The sequence below is a fragment of the Cavia porcellus genome, unplaced genomic scaffold (assembly GCF_034190915.1).
Source record: "Cavia porcellus strain 051 isolate PalLab524CR breed Dunkin Hartley unplaced genomic scaffold, mCavPor4.1 scaffold_5, whole genome shotgun sequence".
In the NCBI taxonomy this organism is placed as follows: domain Eukaryota; kingdom Metazoa; phylum Chordata; class Mammalia; order Rodentia; family Caviidae; genus Cavia; species Cavia porcellus.
Window position 1 is genome coordinate 11,282,582 of NW_026947488.1, and position 22,610 is coordinate 11,305,191.

The 22,610-nt window shown below is 50.4% G+C and overlaps 1 protein-coding gene and 1 non-coding gene across 5 annotated transcripts in view; one reads left to right on the forward strand and one right to left on the reverse strand.

Annotated features, from left to right (window-relative positions):
• Atp9a (ATPase phospholipid transporting 9A (putative)) overlaps positions 1–22,610 on the forward strand; it is a 123,078-nt gene that overhangs the window by 13,179 nt on the left and 87,289 nt on the right. For 3 of the 4 annotated variants that reach the window (XM_063248146.1, XM_063248147.1, XM_063248149.1), the window contains exons 2-4: positions 12,854–12,998; positions 14,455–14,568; positions 21,972–22,080. In XM_063248146.1, coding sequence (XP_063104216.1) covers positions 12,854–12,998; positions 14,455–14,568; positions 21,972–22,080 — 368 coding nt within the window. Of the gene's footprint in view, positions 1–12,194; positions 12,218–12,853; positions 12,999–14,454; positions 14,569–21,971; positions 22,081–22,610 lie in introns of those variants that run through there. The other variant, XM_063248148.1, reaches the window with a different exon arrangement.
• Positions 2,503–2,639, reverse strand: LOC111755171 (small nucleolar RNA SNORA2/SNORA34 family). Its single transcript, XR_002789754.1, has one exon. It is a non-coding gene; the product is annotated as a small nucleolar RNA SNORA2/SNORA34 family (small nucleolar RNA).

The window sequence follows — 22,610 nt, forward strand, 5'->3', positions numbered from 1 at the left end:
CTCTGCTGAGCCCTGTATCGTTACCTGTCTGCCTTTCCCCCATCCTCCTAGCCCACGAAATGCCCACCCACAAAATGCAGGCCCCTTGAGACCAGTGTCTTATTGTGGGAGTCCCAGTGCTTGGCGCAAAGGCTGCTGTGCTGTAGGTTCTCAGTAAATATTTGCACCTCGACGGAATGAGTGAGTGAATCATAGCAGCCAGGGTTCCGTGAGATCTGTCTGCTTGCTCCTCCCAGGGCTCCTGCACTGCTGCGTCACTGGGACCTTTGGTGGAGGTGGACACTGAGGGTGGAGCTGGAGGCAGAGCAGGGGGAGCTCCTGGGCGGGACCTTCTCCGCTCCTTCCTGGCCTCCTCCCTGTCCATCTTAGCCTAGGCTTCCGGTGCAGCTGCTCCCTCTTCTCCCAGACCCGAGCCACAGACCTCGGACAGATCCCATGCCTGCATCCCCTGTCTGCTTGTTGGCTGAAGAGCCCCCTCCACCCCCCCACAACTGTTCTCAGAGCAGAGGCGTCCCCAGGAGCTCCCAGCAGTTGCCTTATTTGGGGCCACGCCTCCAGCGCCTAGAAACAGAGTCCTCCCCAGGAGCCATGGGCTGCTCTGTGTCCAGTAGTAGGACACAGGGCTTGGGGAGAGAGGGACACAGAGACTCCGTGCAGTGTAGCCACGGAAGATCTGGGACTCAGCTTCAGAACCCAGCCTGAGAGCCCCCCATTGTGAGGCTCCATTTGGACCTTGTAGTTATTTTTTGGTTTTTGAGACAGAGTCTCACTGTAGTTTATGCTGCCCTTGAACTCTGAGTAATCCTCCTGCCTCAGCCTCCTCAGTGCTGGGATTACAGGTGTGCACTACATATCCAGCAGGACTTTTACACAGTAGGTCTCTGCTGCCACGTTATGAAAGCAGTAATTCCTGTTAGAGGAAGGGTAAAGGTTAGGACCTCGATGGTGACGATGATTTGCACCACCTGGGTATCAAACCCAGGGCCTTGCACACGGTGGGGAAGTGTTGTACCACTGAGGCGTCCCCTCAGCCCCCTAGAAGTGTGTAACACCCTGCTTCCCATTGTTCAAGTGTAGGTGTGTCTCCTTTGATCTGGTGTGTGTACACGTATGCACACGTGTGTGTTGGGATTGGGACAAAGTCTTGCCGGATAGGCCCGGGTACCTTGACGTAGCTGTGCATCCCAGACTGCCTTGGCTTGATGGTCCTCCTGCTTCAGCTTCCCAAGGCTGGGTTTGCAGGAGTGAACTGTGTCTTAATGAACAGCTATTAAGTGATACTACTTTAATTCCTTTGTGTTCTTATAAATTATAACTCCTTGGTCTATAGAGGATAATTTTTTTTAATAAAAACTGGTAATCAGTGTATTAAAATAGTCACCCACAATTCTGACCTTGGCTTCCACTGCCGGCTCAGTACTGATGCAAGTCTCAGAGGGCCCGAGCAGGTGGCCCCGAAATGTTCTTTTGCAGCAGTTCCCAAGGCCTCAGGAGTCCCTTTGTGGTGGCCTTCTGTCCTTTGCGCCTCTGAGAGGTCAGCACGAGTCTTCTCCAGGGGTTTCCCAGGGCAGCTGCTGGGGCTGACTCTTGCCGTGTGCTGCCATCTTTGGTTCTGGCTTCTTTTTTAAAAGCCAGGACTTTGGTGCGGCCTCCTGACTCCTTGTTCCTTGGTGACAAACAGGGCCGAGTCCAGAGGAGTGAATGGGACATTCACAGTGGTGTACAGCGCCCACTACCAGTGTCTGCAAGCTACAGAGGATTTTTTTTTTTGTCTTTTTCCTTTTTATCAGTACCGGGGATTGAACTCACGATTGCCTGCTTGCAAGGCAAGCGCTTATGCCACTGAGCTAAATCCCCAGCCCCTTACAGAGGATTTTTTTAAAAATTTATTTTAAAGGGGGTAAAAATTTTTTTTTTTGAGACGGGGGACGGGGTCTTGCTATGAAGTTCAGGCTGGCCTTGAGCTCCCTTTGTAGCCCAGGCTGGTCTTGAACTCGCAAGGATACTCCTGCCTCAGCCTCCCGAGTGCTGGGATTACAGGCATGAGCCACCTTGCCCGGCTCTAAAGGGGGTAAAATTAAACACAACAAAAATAACAAAATAGGACATAGAAAGCAATGTAAGAGATACAAATTTCAAAGCTAGACAACTTGAGTCTTTATTGTCTATCATATTGTCTCTTTTTTTCTTCCAAATAGTTTTTCATGTCTTCGCATACAGAGAGTTCATACAAAGTAACATAGTATAAAATTGACAACAGGGAAGTCACCAATGGCTGTCAGAGTCTCTTGTTCTCTTCAAAATAGCTGTCCATATTTTCATGTATATTGAAGTTCAACAAAACAAAACAGGCAGTGGGGAAGGGTTGCGTGGTTTCCCGGCTCTCCAGGTCCCAGCATGGCGCGGGTCCCAGTAAATGCCGGTGGCTCCCATCCTGGGCCCAGAGCCTGCCTTGATCACAGCCGCTGCAAGAGGGTGGCGGGGGGGGGGGGGGTTGCTTCAAGCTGTTTCTTTCTAATGGATTGACCATTTCACTGCCCAAGTTCTGAAATGGCCAACAGACCATAGAAAGACATCTCTTTAGGCTCCTGCTTGAAACCAACAGCGTCAGGAAGCTGCCAGCCTTGATTCAGGGCTAGTACAGAGGCTTTTTAAAATTTTTAATTAATATTTTTTGAGACAGGGTTTTGCTATGTAGTTCAGGCTGGCCTTAAACTTAATATGTAGCCCAAGTGGGCCGTGAACTCATAGCAGTCCTCTTGCCTCAGCCTCCCAAGTGCTGGTTTTATAGGTGTGCACTACCACAACTGGCTGAGAATTCCTGATGAATACATTTTTTGAAGACTTTAAAACATTTTTTTGGTACGGCGGATGTGGTGGATTGAAAACTGGTGGTCAATTTAAACACGAGCTGAACTGAGTCAGCGTGGTGCTGAGCGCACACGGCCACCTGAGGACTGTTGCCAGCATAAAAAGGAGACCTGGAGAGAAGAGTTGTCGTGTGGGGCTGTTGGTTCTCCTGTTGCCGTTGGTTCTCCTGGAGGAGTTTGTTGAGCTGCTTTCTGGATACGAACTTGGCTGTTCTCATTAGAGGAGCTCGGAACCTGGCCGCTGTTCATTTGGGGGGAGCTTGGTCCTACCTATGAGCATCGCTTCCTGGCTCCAGGGGAAGATTGTGCTGTTCAGTCCCCAGCAGAAGTTGTCACGCTGATATGAACTCAGCTGTTCTCATCGTTGGAGGAGCTTGGGGCCTTGTGTCGCTGAGGATGGCTGTGGTACTTTTTGGGGGAGCCCTGGTCCTTACTTTGAGCATTGCTTCCTGACTCCAATGCAGATCCCTTAGCTGCTGGCACAGATCCTTCACCCCACTGGCGCAGACTTTCTAGCTTCACCGCCGACCCTTGGGCTTCTGGAGCACAGATCTGTGAAACAGGCTTGCATGAGTCCTTGTCATGGGCTGGAGGCCTCCAGTTGGATTTGTGGGAGGCATTGTTATAGGCTCCAGGTCTTCAGCTGGACTCATGCAGGACATTGCCATGAGATTGAGGCCCTTGGCTGGATTCTCTAGGTCTTTAATATGTGGACAGATTTCCTGCACTTTTTTGCATTTGACTCTTTAGGTGACCATTATAAAATACTTCTATAAATTATGTGACCTGTCTTGTTCTCCTTATAAAACCCTGACTACTGCAGTGGCCCTGCCACTGAGCTCCACCCCTCCCTTGAGACTTAGGCTGCATTCCTAAGCCGCTGGGTTAGTGGACTGCATGGGCCCACGGGCCTTGCTAAGTGGCTTTCTGGAAGAGCTCTGCTGTTTCTCCCTGCAGGGGCCTGAGCTGCCCATGCAAGGGTGGAATCAAGTCTTTCTCTGTAGTTTCTCATGGTAAGAGGGCCTGAGGCAGCGGGGTGTCGCTTCCCTGCAGAGCTGACCCTTGGGGCCCTTGGTGGATGGAGCCAGGTGCTGTCCCTTCTGGAGTGTCCTGAGGGGCGTCCTGCCCGCTGTGTGTGCAGCGCACCCCAGCTGTCCTCACCCTCAGCCGAGTCAGACCTCGGATGAGGAGAGGTGTGGCAACCTCTGGCACTGCACGGGCACCTTTGGGAGCTTTCCTGCAGGCCTCCTACCACGGTTTTGGGGCCTAAGCCTTGCCCAAGCAGTGCCCAAGCAGTGGTGGAGGCAGGGCACAGAAAACCTTCCCAGTCTAGGCAAGCGTTGGTGCCGAGTCTCTTGAAGGGTTGAGAACATGGATTCAAGCAACACTGCCTTAGGTCAGGTTTGGGCTCTGCCACTTCCTGGCTGTGTGACTTAGGGCAAGTGCCTTCCTCTTTCGAAAATATGGGTGTGCTGACACTGCTCGGGAGTTTGGAGGACATACTGGTTCATGTATGCAGTGTGTTATCATACATTCCCTGGAAAGCACCACACGGGTGCCAGCCCTGTCACAGGCTTGGGCAGTGCCCCTGGGGAGCCTGGGTGTGTGTCCCTGCTGTGACCCCACCGTGCGGCTCTCACAGTCTACTGTAGGTGGCCCCTCCAGTGGCTCTGGGTCAGTCTTCACACCCACAGTGTGCCTCTGCCTTTACCTCGGCCAGACGCTTGCAGACAGTTTTCTCCTTCACTGGAGCACCATAACGGAAGCCTGCACTGGATCAGGGGAAACCCTGCATCTGTCCCACCTCCAGGGCTCCACCATGGTGTCAACACACACAAAGCACCTGACACGTTTTGCTTATGATTTTGGTGTTTTTGGAATTTCCTTGCATGGGATTCCGTTCCAGCCCCTGGCATTTTGTGGCTCCCTCTGTGAGCCTGCGGCTGATTGAACACTGTAAACTGCTGCAGACCTGTTTTAGGGAGAGAGAACAGGTGTGAGAACAGGACAGCAGGTGGCAGGGGTGTAAAAAGGCCCAGGGGAGTTGTGCATCACCCCGGAGCTCTGACAGCTGCACCTGGGCAGGCTGAATGGGATCTGGTCTCTGACCTGTGCTGGGAGCTCAGCCGAGGCTGCCCGCCAGAGCTGTGTGCCTTTTGGGCAGCAGGGTGAGACTGATCTGCATGTATCTCCATGCGGTACTGTGGATTGAACCCAAGGCCTTGCGTGTGCTTGGCTAGTACCATGCTATGAGCCATGTCTGCAGAAAAAAAAAAGATAGAAAAAAAATGTTTCATGAGCTACAGAATCACAGTTAAATGTTAAAAAGATACAGAGTTGCCGGGTGTGGTGGCATATACCTGTAATACCAGCGCTGTCGAGGCTGAGGCAGGAGGGTCATTGCGAGTTCGAGACCAACCTGGGCTGCAAAGTTAGCTCAAGGTCAGCCTGAATTGAATAGCAAGACCCCATCTCAAAAAGATTTTTTTTTAAAGTGTATATATTGAAGAATCAGCTTCCTTCATCTCTCCAGGCAGTCACTTTTATCAGCTTCTTCTCAGTTGTCCTATAGAAATTTGAATTTATCTAAAAACCACAGGTATTTTATGTCTGTGTATACACACACACATGTGCACGCATGTGCAATGTTTTTTTAGTCAGTTGCCAGTGCACTTTGCATAGTGTAAACAGCCAGCCCCCCAACCCTGCTCCCAAATCCCCGGGATCATTCCGTATCAGTGTGTAGAACTTTTTCCTTTATTTCATGAAAAAAAATTCATAGAGACTACAGTAGGTGTTACACTGTGTGTCATTAGCTTCATAAGACATACACCAAGAAGATGCCTGTGAAAAGAAACAGATAATGATACAGATCTTTCTTTCCAAGAAACTATGATAAACCGGTAGTGTAAATAAAACCAACTAGGATATATGTGGAAATGTTTTCAAACAATGGAATTTGTAAGTTGGGGATGTATCTAAGCTTATACTTCGGGTTTTGTTGTTTGTGTTTCTTATGTCAGAAATTGCAGTATTTGAGTTTGTGGCTGGCTGGCCTTTCTTTCTCTCTCTCTCTGTCTGTCTGTCTGTCTGTCTGTCTTTTTCAGACAGGGTCTCATTATGCAGTTCAGCTGGTCTTGAGCTCACTTTGTAGCCCAGGCTGGTCTCCAGCTTGCAAGGATCCTCCTGCCTCAGCCTCCCCGGTGCTGAGATTACAGGTGTGCGCCACCACCCCTGACTGACTGACTTCACTTAACGTGATGTTCTCACGTCACATCCACTTACCTATCACACCTTGTCCATCTCATTTTTAAGTCATCAACCTCATGGCTTTGTGGTGTGCTGGTGAGTAAATGCACCACTGCTGTCTAACCAGCCTTCCACTGATGGACCTACACGTGACCTTGAATGTCAGTCTCTGTGCCCTTGGTAGAGCGTGTGAGCACCTTGGAGGGGAGCTGCAGCCCAGAGTAGATGTGCGTTTGTGATTTGACAGCTGGCGAGGCCCTCCCTGCAGGGAAGGGTTTCTGTCTTCCGGAGGTCACAGGCCCAGCTGAGCTAAATGAAACGTGTCTGCGTGTGGCTTCAATGTACACAACGTTTAAAACTTGGATCAGTTTGTACTTTAGAATCAGGAGGCCTGTTGTGGAGGTGGGTCGGAAGGTGCCCTGGTAGGGGCTGGGGTGTGTCCTGTCCCAGAGTTTCTCATTAGGTGCTGCTTGCTGGACCCCTGAAGGTTTGAATTTTCCAGTTCTGGGGTAGAGAGAAGCAGACCAAAGAAACAAACAAAACCCCAAAACCCTGCAGGATTCCAGGGCTTGTTTCTTCTCTTCTTTGGGAAGAGCAGTTATTTATTTGTTTGTTTATTTACTTATTTATTTGAGACAGGACCTTGCTAAGTAGGGCAGGCTGGCCTTGGATTCCCCGTGTAGCCCAGACTAGTCTCCAATTTACAGCAGTCCTCCTGCCTCAGCCTCCTGAGTGCTGCTGGGGTTACGGGTGTGCGTCACCTCACCTGGCAAAGCACGGTTGTTTGGTGTGACTTCTCCTTTTTGTGTGTGTGGGGTGTGCTGGGGATCAGACCCAGGGCCTGGCACACAGTGCTGTACAGCTGAGCTCCACCCCAGCCCTGCGCAAACATTTTCTCAGTACAGTGTCCTGCTTGCAGGGGCAAGAGTCCACGCATTTCAGGGGGAGCCAACTTCCTGTTAGATTGTTTACCTTTTTCAGTTACATTGTGTCATATACCTCAATTTCTCTCCTTATTTGCTTTCCTTTTGCAGTTTAAACAGTTTGCAGGAGACCATCATATTTGGTCAGCAATCTACCTTCACAGCCTCTATTTTTTGAAAGTCAAATTATAAGAAAATATGATTTGGCTTTTTTTATATTAGTTGTATGAACAAGGAGTAAATGAGCTAAATTATTTCCAGGCTTCATCTTTTTTGGGAGAGATAAACCCAGGGACACTTCCACTGAGCTACATCGTCAGCCTTTCTGTTTTTAATTTTAATTTTTTTTTTTTTTTGTCTTTTTATCTGTACTAGGGATCGAACTCATGACTGCCTATTTGCAAGGCAGGCGCTTATGCCGCTGAGCTAAATCCCTAGCCCCCTTTTGTTTTTAATTTTGAGATGGCACTTCGCCAAGTTACTAAGTTGCCCAGGTTGGGCTCAAATTTTTGATCTTTTTGCCTCGGCCTCCCAGGCTGCTGGGGTTACGGATGTGTGCCACTGTGCCTGGCTTAACCTAATAGAATAACTATTGCTCTTGACAAATGAGAAAATTGTCTCATGTTTTATTTGTTATCTGGAAAAATAGTTTATAAGAAATAATGTCTAACAACATCTTACTGTCTTACGTTCAGGGTACTGTACTAATCCCTGTACATATAAAAGCCCCAACTCTCACGGTCCTTGAGCAGGGCAGTGCTTACTGTGACCCATTCACAGATAGAAAACCTTAGAAATGCAGTAGCCCAGCCAGGGGCAGTCGGGAATTCCTGGAATCCCAGCACTGGGGAGGCTGAGGCAGGAAGATTGCTGTGATTTCTGCACCAGCCTGGACTGTGTAGTGAGATGCAGTCTCAAAAAACCAAAGAAGGGCAAAGAAAGAAATGAGTAGCCCATAGCTACCGGGCTGGGGTTTGCACCTTGGTCTCTCTGACTTAAAACCTTACCCTACCTGTAATCTTAGCACTCTGGGAGGCTGAGGCAGGGGGCTTGTAAATTTGAGTCATCCCGGGCAGTTAGTGACAGTGAGATCCTGTTGCAAAAATAGATGAACAGATTCGGGAAGGGCTAGGGGCTGTAACTCAGCCCAGAGACCCTGGGTTTACTCCCCAGTAAGGCAAAATAAAAGGCACACCCAGACTTACCCCAGTTCACACGATCTGCTGTTGCGAACTTGTGCTTGTCAGTTCCTCCCCTTAAGGATTCCACCTCCCATGTTTTGTTTGGCTTTAAGGGTTCTGTTGTGCAGCCCATCTGGCCCCCCTGTCTGGGTGTGGGACCCAGTGCCTTGTGTCTTTATCACAGCAGGTGGCAGACAGTGCCGTCTGCCGTGGAGAGGACAGCAGCGTCCACGGCACCCAGGTGGCAACTGTTCTCCTTCAGTGTGTTCAGGGCTGTCTGCCTGGTGCTGAAGCCCGAGTGCTGGCTGCTGTCTCTGCAGAAGGAGAGGACGGAGCCAGCTGCGGCCACAGCAGCCACCTGAACCCTGAATGTGGTTGCTTCCCACTGTGCTGGTTCCCACATTTCCCTTGGGCATAGGCAGGGAAGCCTTCGCATTCAGGGGCGCCAAGTGAGGTTATCTTTGCAAACAGAGGTGTGCAGGGCAGGGAGTCAGTTTAGCACGGAGGGATTGTAGGAGGGGCCGCAAGGCACAGCCCCTTGACGGGTGACATGCAGGGTATGGGGCGAGGCCACTGGTTGTGGTTGCCGCTGCCGAAGCTGAGGGTGAGGGGCATCGTAGGGGAGGCAGGGAGAGGGAGTCTAAGTGCTGGGGTGCAGGTTTGCATGTGGGGGGGGACCTCTGTGGGGAGACCACTGGGCCCCAGTGGCTGGGCAGGTGTGTGCACTAATGCATTTCCTGCCCGTGCATGGGTTCTGCAGTGCTATGAGAGAGCTTGTGGGGGCCTTGCCCGCCAGCATGGCCCCAGCTCCTCTCAGGGAGCAGTTATGTGCTGCGTGGCCCGGGAGAGGGAGGCATCCCGGGGCAGGGGGAGCGTCAGTGACTCCGGAGCTACAGGGCCCAGCTGGCACAGGGGCGAATGGGTGCTGAGCAGGAGGCATCCACCTGGGCCGACAGTTGCTCTCCGTGGCTTCTGAAGTATTTTCCAGTTTATAGGAGAGTCCGGAAAGTAAGATGGAGCCACAGAGTAAGCTTGGTGGAGTCTGTGGGGGGCAGTGCAGGGCGGGGTGCTGAGGACAGAGTGTGGCGGAGGAGATGAGCCTGGGCTCTGCTCTGCCACCCCCCACTCCATGCATCAGGGGTAAGAGTGGGGCTCGGAGCCACTGATTTCTCTGGGACTCAGTTTGTCCACCTTAGAAATGGGGATGCTGCTGGAAGCTGGCTTGCAGGATGGTTGTGTGTACTGAGTGGCACAGTGTATTTCTTCTTCTTAATTTTCTAAAGATGGTGCATTTCTCCTTCTGCAGCATGTTGAGAACCTGTACCCCACCCCACAGCCACCACCCCAGTCTGCACGCTCTCTTTACTTGCTTGGTGGCAAGGCAGCAGCCTCCAAATGATTTCCCTAAGTCCAACAGTTATTCGTTTGTTTGTTTATGGGATGTGGAAATTGAACCTGGTGGCTTTTGTATCGAGTACATTCCCAGATGTTTTTGTTTTTGTTTTTTTCTTTTTTTTTGTCTTTTTCCTTTTTATCGGTACCAGGGATCGAACTCATGACCGCCTGCTTGCAAGGCAGGCGCTTATGCCGCTGAGCTAAATACCCAGCCCCTCTTTTATTTTTCTTTTCTTTTCTTTTTTTTTTTTTGGTACTGGGAATTGAACTCACAACCTCACACTCCCAAACAGGCGCTTGTGTTGCTGAGCTAAACCTCTGGCCCATGTTTCTGAGACATGGTCTCACTAAGTTCTCCAGGTTGGCCTCTAACTTTCAATCCTCCTGCTTCAGCCTCTTAATTAGCTTGGATTATGGACATGTGCCATCATGCCTGGCCTCTTGCTACCCTTTTTGCAATTAATATAGCTGTTTTATTAAGATAATCCATCTCTCCTGCGCTTCACCTATTGAAAGTATAGCATTTAGCGGTTTTTGTGTTCACAGGGTTGTGCAGCCAGGACTGCGATCAGTGTCACACTATTTCATTACCTGTCAGGTGTGGTGACACACACCAGCTAATCCCAGCACTCAGGACGCAGAGGCAGGAGGCTCAGCCTAAGTTTGAGGCCAGGCTGGGCTACACAGCAGGTTCAAGCCTAGCCTAGACTGCACAGCAAAAAGAAACACACCACACTAAAAGCCCTCAAAATGAAAAATAAAAGAGGACTGGGTCATAGCTCAGTGTAAAAGCTCTGGGTTTGGTCTCCTGTACCACAGATAAAACCAGAAGCACTTTGCACTCCGCCCTTGCTGGGAACGCCAGTGAGCCCCAGTGCGTGCAGAGTGCCCTGCGACATCTGCCTGGCCTCTGCATCCTCCCCTGGACTTCTCTGCCTCCCTCTGGGACACACGTCCTAGTGGGATCAGGCTTCCCTGGCCTGTGTGCCCACGGCCACTGGCCCCGGCGTCCTTTCTCTGGCAGCAGCTTGCCTGTCTGTTCACTGTACCCAGGCCCTCCCCAGAGAAGCTGCACTCTCTGTGCGCAGGGCCGCTCGGAGGATGAGTACACAGCAGAAAGAAGCTTGCCTGCTTCGTTGTTAGTCAAAACAGATGAAAATCAGATTGGTTAAATGAGTTGGACTGAGGGCCAATTCCGTGGGACCCGGGCAAACCTGTCCCCCCTTTGGCCTTGTTTTGTTTTGTTTAGTTGGTACTGAGCATTGAACCCAGGGCCACAACCCCAGCCTCTTTTTAAAACAGGATCTTGCTGGGCATGGTGGTGCATGCCTGTAATCTCAGCACTTGGGCAGTTGACGCAGGTGGGAAGTCACACAGGTGGGTCACCCTGAGTTCGAGGCCAGCCTGCATGACATAGCCAGACTCTGTCTCAGAAACCAAACCAAACCTCAGTAAGTTGCACAGGCTGAGCTCACACATGGACTCCCCCGCTTCACCCTCCCGAGGTACTGGGTTTTACAGGTACTGTATTCAGAGTCCTTAGTTCATCCTGTTTTGCAGTTGGATTCTGAGGAAGGAGAAGGCATGGGTGTCCTCGTTCGGTGGTCCCAGGACCTGGTGGTGCTTTGTAGCAGATGGGCACAGGGGAGCTGGTGTGGAATGAATTCAGCCAGTAGAGCACGCTGTTAAAATGCAGATGACGCTGAAGACCTGCAGGAGGTCTCCTGCTCCTTCTCTCACAGAGGCAGTGCTGGCTGCTGTGTGGGTGCCAGCGGTTGGTCCTCTTGTTCCTGTGTGGCGAGTGGCACCCTTTGGCCCCTTGCTGTTCCGTTCAGCACACCTTGAGAACAGAGCCATTTCACACGCGTTGCAGCCTGCGAAGGCCATGAAGCATTTTGTCTTATGGGTGATTTCTGTTTATTTCACCAGTGTCCCTGTAATGAACGGGGACAGAAATTCATTTCTGGTCTTTGGCAAGCACAGCCCTGGCTGCGGCGAGAACGCTGGTCCTTGGACCTGTGAGCACAGCCCTGGGTTAATAATGAATCAGTGTAACCCGATACAAAAAAATCATGGATGAGCAGTCTCCCTGATGATCCATGGTTCTTAGGTCACTTTTATCTTTCACTAGAGGCATGCGCCTGTTACAGTGATCACCAAGTGAAGGTCATTGCAGGAGGAGTGAGTCGCTGGTGTTCAGGGGTCAGTCACAGTCACAGGAAGGTTTCTTCCCTCCCCCTCCTTGTACCATGGCTTCAGCAGGTGGCCTCTGATGGCCAGCGTGGACGGTTGGTACCCAGGAGCAGGAACGGCTGAGGGGTCAGACTCCTGAATCCTCGGTGTGGGTGTGTGCGTTTCTTTGCCTCTGAACAACTTAGAAAGCAGCCATCAGGGAGGAGTGCCAGGTACCTGTCTTCATCCGGGTGCAGGCCTCCCGGGCCCAGCTTACTGGAAGGAGGATGCTATTTTTAAGAAAGAGCATTGTGTTTCATCATGGAAATTTTGAGTGTCTGAGCCCGCAGCTCACAGCTCGCTGGCTCCTTGAGGGAGCGGCTGGGGAGAGGGAGGAGGAGGAGGTCCACAGCAGCCGCGCGATTATGTGAGTCCGGTTTGTCTCTTGGGTTGCTTTGGCCTCAGTTTGTGGCATCTCGGGCCGCAGGCTGGGGGTTTTCTCCCTCCCACTCTTGACGGACATGCCCGGGGCATGGTCCTTGCTGCCTCTGTGCAGGCTTTGGTTCTCCAGGCACCTGTGAGCTCCTGAAGGGTGGGCTGCCCTTCTGAGAGGCTCCCAGGGTGCCTTGTTTGGCCAAGGGTCTCTATGCCCAGGGTGAGGTGACCTGAAATTGGGGCCGGATGCCATAGTTGATGACCAGGCGGGGCTTTGGGTCAGGGTCCCTACAGCCGCATATGGGCCCAGCTCGGGTCCGAGGGGTTCGGAGCCATCGTGGCTTGCACTCACTGTGCTCTGGGAGAGGAGAGCTGGGGAGGAGAGGAGCTCTCTCCTGCTCCTTTAAGCAATGGTCTCGGTGTGGAGTGACACCTATGGTTGATCAGGTCAGCCAGGAGGCTGCTTCTCCTGCCTTTGCAAACTCCAGGGCTTGGTTTTGTGCTTCCCACACCTCTGTAACACTTAGAAAATAATCATAGCGTTGATTGAGACTAGCCTACGGTGGGCACTGGTGGGCGTGGCCTGAGCTATGGGCGTGGCCTTGACGGCCTGGCCTCTTTCTCACAGGTGCTGCGAGTGGCTGAGATGCTGTGGTGCTGGGGAGCCCAGACCCCGCACTGTCTGGTTGGGCCACCCGGAGAAGAGGGACCAGAGGTATCCTCGAAATGTCATCAACAACCAGAAGTACAATTTCTTTACCTTTCTTCCCGGGGTATGTACAGTGTCCATCCTCCTTCCCTTTTCCATAATTTATCTTTCTATTTTGTGTTTTAGTATTGGAGATGGGAGCCAGGGCCTCACTCATGCTAGGCAAGGGCTCCACCACTGAGCTCATCCCCAGCCCTTTATTTCATGTGGAGGCACAGGCTCCCTGCCCAGCACAGGCTGGCCTCTGACTTAAACCCACAGATTCATGGGACGGTGCTGGTCTTACCTGACTGAGGTCCCTGTGCGGGCACTGTGAGCACCCCTGTGTCTTTTCTGGGCTGTCTTAGGCACTAAGCATTTGTCTGTCTGGCCGAAGCATCTGGAGGAGGCTGCCTGCTGTCTACAGGATCATGATGTTCATCTGGCCACTGAGAATAGCCCCATTTTGGTTTGACATATTGCACCAAGACTGACAACAATATTCTGGGGATCAAGCATTATCACCAAAGAATTGAAAACGGCAGCAGTACTTAAGTCTTCTCCTCTTGTCACTGTGGAACCTGCACCCAACATAGGAGAGCTGGGAAACACAAGTATATAAAGCGGAAAAAATTGAAAGTTAATACCATTATTTAAAGGGTCTCCACCGCTGCTCTGGTTATTATGGTGTCGAAATCATGTTGTGGGTGTAACTTTTGTCTTACTTTTTTGACTCAGCATTACATTCCAAAAGCAGCTCTGTTGAGTGCTTTCCACTAAAATTGCTTCTTAAACAAAGTGTCATGTTGCTACCCTGGATTTAAAAATGTATCATTTCAGAAATAAAAACTGGACAGATACAATTGACAGTCCCTGTCTGCTCCTTCCTGTCTAGTTGCTGCTCCTGCCCCCTGCCCAGTAAAATCTGTTCTTAATTTGGTGTTTATAATTTCTCTGTATACATCACTTATTTTTGCAAGTCATGTGTTTACTGTACACTTGTGTATACTTGTGTTTCTCTGTGGAACTAGTTGGGTGGGGTAGCAGTTGCCTGTAATCCTGGCACTCTTGAACGGCTGAGGCGGGAGGATCCTTGCGCACAGCCTGGATAATTTAGCAGTTTAGTAAGACCCTGTCTCAAAATAAAAAATTCATTAAAGGCTGCAGATGTAGCTCTGTGCAAAGGCCCTGGGTTCGGTCTTCAGTATGGGGTGGGGTGGGAAGGAAGAAAGAAAAGGAACTGTTTAACTGTGTAAGTTTTTTCTTTTTCTGTTTTTTTCTTTTTGGTTTTTTGAGACAGGGTCTCACCATGTAGTTCAGGTGGGTCTTGAACTCAAGAGGTAGCCGAGGTTGGCTGCTTACCCACAGGATCCTCCTGCCTCAGCCTCCTGAGTGCTGGGATTATAGATGTGTGCTGGCACACCTGGCTTATAAAGTGTATTTTTATACAAAGTGTTTTTAATGTTGCTTCCCACTAAGCCGTCCCAGCCTCGTGTGTCAGGTACGCCCTCAGTGTCTGCTCTCTGCTGTGTGCCTTGCAGGTGCTGTTTAACCAGTTCAAGTACTTCTTCAACCTCTATTTCCTGCTGCTTGCCTGCTCCCAGTTCGTCCCTGAGATGCGGCTTGGCGCCCTCTATACCTACTGGGTCCCCTTGGTGAGTAGGACGGTGTTCGTTTGTTTGTTCAGAACTTCAGAGGCTAAAGACAGGAAGTTCTTTGCCTCTCTCCTCCAAGCACCTAAAACTAGATGGGTCCTTTCAAGGAATACAATGCCCTTCTAAACCAATAGACTGGGGCGTCTGGATTATTATTAGTAGTATTATTTTGGTACTGGGATGGAACTCACAACCTCTCACTTGCCAGGCAGGTGCTTAGGTCACTGAGCTAAACCCCTGGCCCTGGATCGATCATTTACTTATTCATTTTTGAGACAAGGTCCTGCTTTGTAGTTCAGGCTGGTGTTGAATTCACTGTGGACTGCAGGCTGGCCTCAAACTCACAGCGATCTAAAATGTGCAATAGATATTGTGATAATGAAAGGGAAAGAAAATGCTCAAAACAAAAGAACGGCTGGAACAGGGGTAAGGAGACAAGGAAGGGAAAAGAGTCTATGTAAATAGGCACATACAGATACACGTGTGTATGTATGTATGTACAAGATGGATAACTACATGGCGAATCTGTTAGCTCATTAAAAACAAGTTTGTGCTTTCATTGTTTGATTTTTTTGTTTTTTTTTAACCAGCACCAGAGATCGAACTCATGACCACATGCTTGCAAGGCAGGCGCTTATGCCGCTGAGCTAAATCCCCAGCCCCTTGCTCAGATTTCAAGATTTAGGCATTAAAAAAAATGATCAAATAGGGCTGGGGATTTAGCTCACTTGTGGGCAGGTGACGTTGCTTCTAACCTGCTGCATCATCAGACACAGCTGAGAAGCTGGAGCCTATTTCTTACAAGCAAGAGTTGCCTGTGGAATTCAGTGCGCTTACTTGCTTGCTTGTTTTTTTCCTTAGAAGTGGGGCAGGATGCAGGGAACCAGAGATACCTTCGCCCAGGCTTCCTTCCCTCGGATAAGATGCCTCTGCCCAGTGGCAGTGGTGACATATGCATCCCTGGTAGTCAGAAAGCGTCAGTGGGCATGCGCACATGGCACAGAACATGGTGGTCGGGAAGCGTCAGTGGGCATGCGCACATGGCGCAGAACGTGGTGGCCGGGAAGCGTCAGTGGGCATGCGCACATGGCGCAGAACATGGTGGTCGGGAAGCCTCGGTGAGCATGCGCACATGGCGCAGACCGTGGTGGTCGGGAAGCGTCGCAGAATGTGATGGTCAGAAAGTGTCAGCAGGCATGCGTGCTCCGCGCAGACAGAAGTGGTCTGGAAGCATCAGCGGGCATGCGCACACCCAGTCGTGGGTGGAGCCGGGTTCGAGTTCCATCCAGAGGCGGATGGGTCCTGCTCCCTGTTGACCCGGGCAAACCTGAGTAGTTATTGGCAGCACTTGTGTTGGAAGCTTGCTTTACGCGGGACGCCCTAACTTGATTTGAGGCTTGCAGTTACATTCTGATGAAAAAGGAAATCAGAAAGCACTGACTTTCAGAAAGTCAATTTACAACGTATATAAATGTCTTTTATCGCAATGCCTTTTATTGGTTGGCCTTTAAAAGTATAGTAATTCTGGCTGGGGATTTAGCTCAGCGGCATAAGTACCTGCCTTGCAAGCAGGCGGTCGTGAGTTCGATCCCGGGTACCGATAAAAATGAAAAAGACCAAAAAAAAAAAAAAAAAGGTATAGTAATTCCAGCACTCTGGAGGATCACCGTGAGTTTGAGGCCAGCCTAAACTACACGGTGAGAGCCTTTCGCAAAAACAAGAGAAATGGGCAGGGGATTTCGCTCAGCGGTGTAAGCAGCTGTCTCACAAGCTTGAGGTATTTAATTTTGCTTGAAGCTATTGTGAACGGTATTATTTTATGATTTCTTTCTTGGTGGATTCATTATCAATATGTAGGAATGCTGTTGACTTTGTGTCCTGCTATGTTGCTGAATTTATTAGTTCTAAGGGTCTTTTGGTGGAATTTTGGGGGGTGTTGTATGTAAAGGATCCATCGTCTGTGAATAATAACTAATAACTTGCCATCCTTAACCCTGGATACCAGGGTTACAGTTATGTAACAAAATCTAAGACAAATAAGAAAATTATATACAGTAAATACCCCTCAGTAGAATAATAGTTGAAAAGGAGATGAAAAGGAACTAGAGAAATGAAAAAGATTACTCAAAGCAAGATGACCTAAACCTTGGGAAACTGCTGAAGAAGACAGGAAGGAAAGGAAGAAAGAGAAAATAAAAACAAAAAAATATGTTTACACTCGCATAAAAAATGCAATTAAAAAAGAAAAAATCCAAATAAAAACTAAAAAAAAGACCAATAGTAAAGGGCAAAAAAAAAAAAAAAAAAAAAGAATTTCCTGTGTGATGTCCAGTCTGGTTGTCTTCTGGGGTCTGCAGTTTCATGGCAGTGTGCAGTTCAGGAGATGACTGTGTTCTGGCAGGCAGTGGGAGCAGGCTGAGCCCAGGGCCGTGTAACAGGCCAGCAGCAGGACCACGGCTGGGGACTTTCAGTGACATCGGAATTCAGGCTGGACTTGTCCTCTGGCCGCGGGCTGAGGTTTGAGATTTTTAGCTTGAACAGTCCACATGTCTGCTGTCAGCCTGGCCACGGCTCCCTGACTCTGGTCATCTCCTGCGTTTGACCCTCCCTGTCACGGAGGGAGCTTCCCCCTGGGAGCCTTGAGATGAGGCCAGCCCAAGGTGCTCTGAGCCCCCGGTCCAGTCGGCCCCTCCCTAAAATTGCGCCGGGCCAGGCATCCCCTCCAGGGCCAGTGGCAGGGGTCACTCACCAGCTGATGCGGGGTGTGGGGCTCTGGAGTGGCCTCTGTCCCTCTCTGTAGATTCTGTCTTTCTCTTGTCGAGAACCAGGAGCTGGGGAGAAGGTGTGGATCGTCCCTTCCTTTTTCTGCATTGTGGTCCACTCTTAAAATTTCTCTCCAGGCTCCTGTGTTCCCTGTAGGTCCTTCCTGGGTCCCAAAGGTCCACCCATTTGTTTTCTCCCCGGAGCTGATCTTCAGCTCTGGAGAAGCCTGCATCCTGGAGAGGCTGCTCACTGCTGCTTCGGCTCTGCCGTCTGCTGGCGCCTGTCCTCCCTCCACGAATTTTGCTCATGCCCCAGCAGGCCTGTCCTGTGTCACCTCAGAACCTTCCTGGAGTTTGTGAGGTACAGAAAATGAAACGCACCCGCTGTACACTGAGCCCCTTTAGAGCAGCACGACCCTCCTTGGGGAGAAGCCGGGGCTACTGGGTGCTGAGTGCAGACCCCGTGGTGGGTTGACTTCGCTGTGTCCTCTGCCCGCTCTGTCCGTGCTGCTGTTTTCTGGGCAGTGGTGGCCGCAAAGGTCCCGCGTACCTGCGATGGCGCGGAGGGAGCCCGGCCCTCCACTCCATCCGTGTGTGCCTGATACAGTGATGCACTGATTTCTCGGGAGAAGCCGGAAGCTTTGCCTTTCAGGGCATGCAGTGGTTAATTACACTTTTTGTTTTAATTGAGGTCTAGTCCCAAACCACCTCTGCCGCTTTCCGACTGATTTCTTGGTTTTCCTCTGGCTGTGGTTGTTTAAGGTTTTCGTTCTTATTAGTGCATGTTTACAGTCATAGTGATTGAGTTCATTGTGAGGAGTTGGTGCCGGACTCTGCCTGCGGCTGAGGGCGGAAGCGAGCCCAGTTGGCTTCTCTCAGACTCCGGCAGCCACTGGTGGTTTCTAACCCCACATCCAAGGCCCTCGGTAGGCAGCTTTTCTGGAAGGTGGAAGTGAAAGATATTTATTGTGTATTTCTATATCTCTTCCAAGGGATTACAGAGAAGGAGACCGTGGAGCTCAAAGACAGATTAGACAGTGTCTACTTCTAGATAATGGTGGCTGATCGACCACCTGCTTGCAAGGCAGGTGCTTATGCCACTGAGCTAAATCCCCAGCCCCTCCCAGCAGATTTTTATACAGAAAACCAAGTTCCAGTTATTGGCTAAAGCAGAGTTCAGATCTAGGTATAAGTATGGTGGTTCTTTTTTTGGTACTGGGGATCGAACTCATGACCTCACACTTACCAGGTAGGTGCTTACACCACTGAGCTGAGTCCCCAGCCCAGTGTGGTGGTTCTGAATGAGGACTGCAAGCCAAGTGGTTTGGCTTTAACTTTCAGGAATGCAGTTGAAGTGGATTACTTTGAGTACTAGCAATCAAACTCAAGCCTTGCTTTACAGATGACCTTGTGTTTGCTAGGCAAGTGCTTATCCTGCTGAGCTATATCCCCAGCCCCAAAGTGGTTTACTTTGTACAGACCTACTTTTCTGAGCCTCAGTTTCCTTATCTGTAAAACAGGAGTCGTCATGACTACCTCTTCGGCTTGTTGGGAAAATGAAATGAATTATTGCATGTAAAATGTTTCTTACGGGTTGTGTCTAGATGTTTCCCCAAAGCCCATGCAGTCGGAGGTGGGGATTTCCAGAGGTGGCGAGTCTTGAGTGTGTGATGAAGTTTATGATGCTGGGATTAATGGCGTGTGATCACTGAATTTGTCTGCTGATTGGTTCGGCATAGTTATGGGTGTTTCCTGCCCAGGCAGCCTGGATAGAATGTAAGGGGCAGAAAGAGGGCTGTATTTTTGCGGCCTTCTGCCCACCATGAACTGTTTACCTCTTCGATGCCCTTCTGCCATGGCACCCTGCCTTGGAGCCAGCTGATTATGGACTGAAATCTCTGCAAACCAGGAGCTGAAGTAAACTTTTCCTTCTTTAACTTTGGGTGTTGGATATTTTGTCTCAACAACAAGAAAAATAACAGTGCTGGCACATAGAGGAAACTGGCAGGAATTGTCCTTGTCTGGTTTTAAAATTCTGCTCCTAATGACATTGATTTTCATTGCTTGGGTTCAGCTTTGGCTTTTAATAGTTTTTTTCTTGGTACTATATATTAAGGGGTGGAATTCTTCAGGAGATGGCTGAAATCGTTTGTGTGACCATCAAATAAGCCTAGAGTGCTTTTGATATCCAGATGTGATTACATACCGTATGAGGGTCACAGATCAGTTTGCATTTCGGTGGGTGCTGTCAGCACCCCTGTGTGTACCTCCTTGATCAGCACCAGAAAGTTCCCTGCTTCTCTTCCTAGTCACCTGCCGACAATTGTGGGGCATCTACTTTCCCGATTTCTATTCATCATAGGTTAGTGGTGCTTTAGTAAATAGATTTCTTTTTCTTTTAAACCTTGCTTTGTTGCCCAGTCTGGTCTTGAACGCATGCATGCAAGTGATTCTGCCACCTCAGTCCCCCAAGCAGCTGGGACTACAAGAGACGGCCACACACCACCACGCCTGGCTCAGTGACTCCATCTGCCTGCCCACCTGCCTGTCTCTCACTGGGTATCGAACATGAGTCCTCAAGCATGGTGGGCAACTGCTGTACCACTGAGCCTCATCCCTAGCCATTTTTATCTTTTATTTTGAGATAGGATCTTGCTAAGTTGCCCAGGCTGGCCTTGAACTTACATCTTCCTGCCTCCACCTCCATAGTAGCTGGGTTTTGGGGTTTGCGGTAGCACACCTGTTAATAAATCTCTTTTTTTTATGTACAGATTTTAAAAAGGGTTTAGCACTGTCCGAGTTGCTTGTCTATCTTATCAATGCCCACAAGTTTTTACAAGCTCGGACAGTCCCAGTGCCCCTCCTCCTGGACCTTTTCCTGTATCTGTGGTGATAAGGACCTCCTAAAGTGGACAGTTGGAATCTTATTTCTGAACTGCATTTGCATCTCTTTGTAAAGCAGTTTCTAGCCTAGGGGTAGCATGTAGAATTAACAAGAACTCTGAGCATGTGCCTGTGTGTGTGCATGTGTGGATGTGCGTGACTTCGTGGTGTTTGGTCGGATGACTCAGTGGTGTTTATTTGCAGCACGGAGGTTAGCGAGCATCCACTCTGTATGATCGCGCAGTTTGAAAAAACAAACACCACACGCACACCCAGGCTTAGAACAGCAAGACTGCAGCACAGGGTGGGGAGTCCAGCCCGACCTGAGCTTCCGCAGCGCTTTCTTGCTCCCCACCCTCTGGGGGTGCAGGGGAGGCCTCCAGGTGAACCTGCTTTCCTGCGGCTGGGCGGGTCTGCGCCCTCCATCTGACTGGAAACGGGAGTGATCTCTTGTGAAGATGTGTGAATCTTTGGGAGAGATTCACAAAGCAGCACATCTCTGGTTAGCTTTACATAAAAGATTTAAAGTCCTTTGAGTTGAAATTAATATATTTTGCAGGATAAACATGAAAATGAAATTCTCAAGGAACCCCCTGCCAGCCCCTGGACAGTTGTGCCATCTGTGGTTTTTTTTTTTTTTGGTGTGGGGAGTCGAACTCGCGACCTTGCGTTTGCCAGGCAGGTGCTTCTGCCACTGAACTAAATCCCTAGCCAGCATCTGTACTTTTTAAAAAAAAAAACCATTCTGGAAAGCTTTGAAAGGGAGCAGAGGGAAGCGATAACAGGAACAGTGTGAGAGTATAAGCAGATTAATAGGTGCTTTTGCCTGTGTTGATACAAGAGTGGGAAGTCTAGATGGTGAACAGAGCCTTGCTCTGAGGAACCGCCTCACCCCAAAAGTTGATACGAGTTACGGCGCTGGATTTAGGGGAAGATGTTAATTTTTATGAATTGGTTCTTCTGTAACCAGTGCTGTAATTTGATTTCTTCATGAAACTACAGATAAGGCTGAAATCCCTTCAATTCCTCCCTAATCCCCTTCCTCCCAGACTTCTAACCGGTAGTTACGGACTGGGAAACATTTAACCATGCACGCTGGCTCTGTGGTTTAGGTGAGCGGTGTTATATACTCTGTGTGTGTGTGTGTGTGTGTGTGTGCGTGTGCGTGTGTGTGTGTGTGTGTGTGTTACAGGGGGCTGAACCCAAGCTTTCACACTGAGCCACTTTCCCATCTTTTATTGCTTATTTTGAGACAGAGTCTATGTTTCCCAGCCTGGGCTTGCCCCTGTGTGTCAGGGTCCCGGAGGGGACGGTGACCTCCCTTCCTGGCTGTCACCTGAGCCACGGGTGGGTGTTGCTCTTCAGCTGCTGCCCAGTGCTCCTTCCCATTGGCGCCGTGTACGCAGGTGTCTCTAGGTGCAGAATAATGTGGCAGTGGAGAGGAGGGAGAGTTCCTGCCGATGACACTCTTGGTGGCTTTGTGTCCAGCCCAGGGGCAGCCCTTGGCATCACTGTCTATCACCTTTGGGGGACACTAGGTGTGCTCTGCACTGGTGATGTGGGTGTCCTGGTCATGCGTGTCAGCGAGTGCCTGTCCCTCAGGGAGGCTGGAGCAGGTCGCTGAGGGGTGGTGGCAGTGGTGGTAATGCATTTGGAATAGTTCACAGGTCCTCCCTCCTGCGCTCCTGAGCAGCGTCCTGCCTTTTCTGCCCACAGCCAGCTTCAGCAGGACTGACCCTCTGTCCGGTCTCTCCGCAGGGCTTCGTGCTGGCTGTCACCATCATCCGTGAGGCGGTGGAGGAGCTCCGATGCTACGTGCGGGACAAAGAGGTCAACTCCCAGGTCTACAGCCGGCTCACAGCAAGAGGTCAGCCTCCTGGCTCTGGGGCCGCAGGGTTGCAGCTCAATCACGGGCCGCTGACAGTCGGGAGCAGAGTTCAAGGCCCAGGCCTCGGTGTGTTCAATGGCACGATGGCCACTTAGCAGCTTGGGCACTGGAAGGCCTCCACGTGCCTGGGCCTGGTGGGACCCAGCAGTGTCCCTGGGCTCAGGCTACCTGCACTGGTCTCTAGAATCTTGTCAGACAACTTGTGTATCATCAGCCTGTGTCTGGAATTAAATTCTGTGCCCTCTCTGCCTTGGCCTCTCCCTTTCCTGCTGCTGGCCAAGAAGAAAGGCCAGCCCTCCTGTGCCCTCCTGTGTCCCTGGGGGCGGGGTGGGGGAGGAGCTGTTAGAGATCCTCCTGCAACAGGGGTAACTTTATCATCAAAGCCCGCAGTTATTTTTACAGATGCAGCGTCTATGAAGGTAGCTTTGTAGGCATCCTGCAGATCCTAACAGGATTCACAGAGCGGACAGCAGAAGACCCTGTGGGGGGTGTAACCAAGGATTGAACTC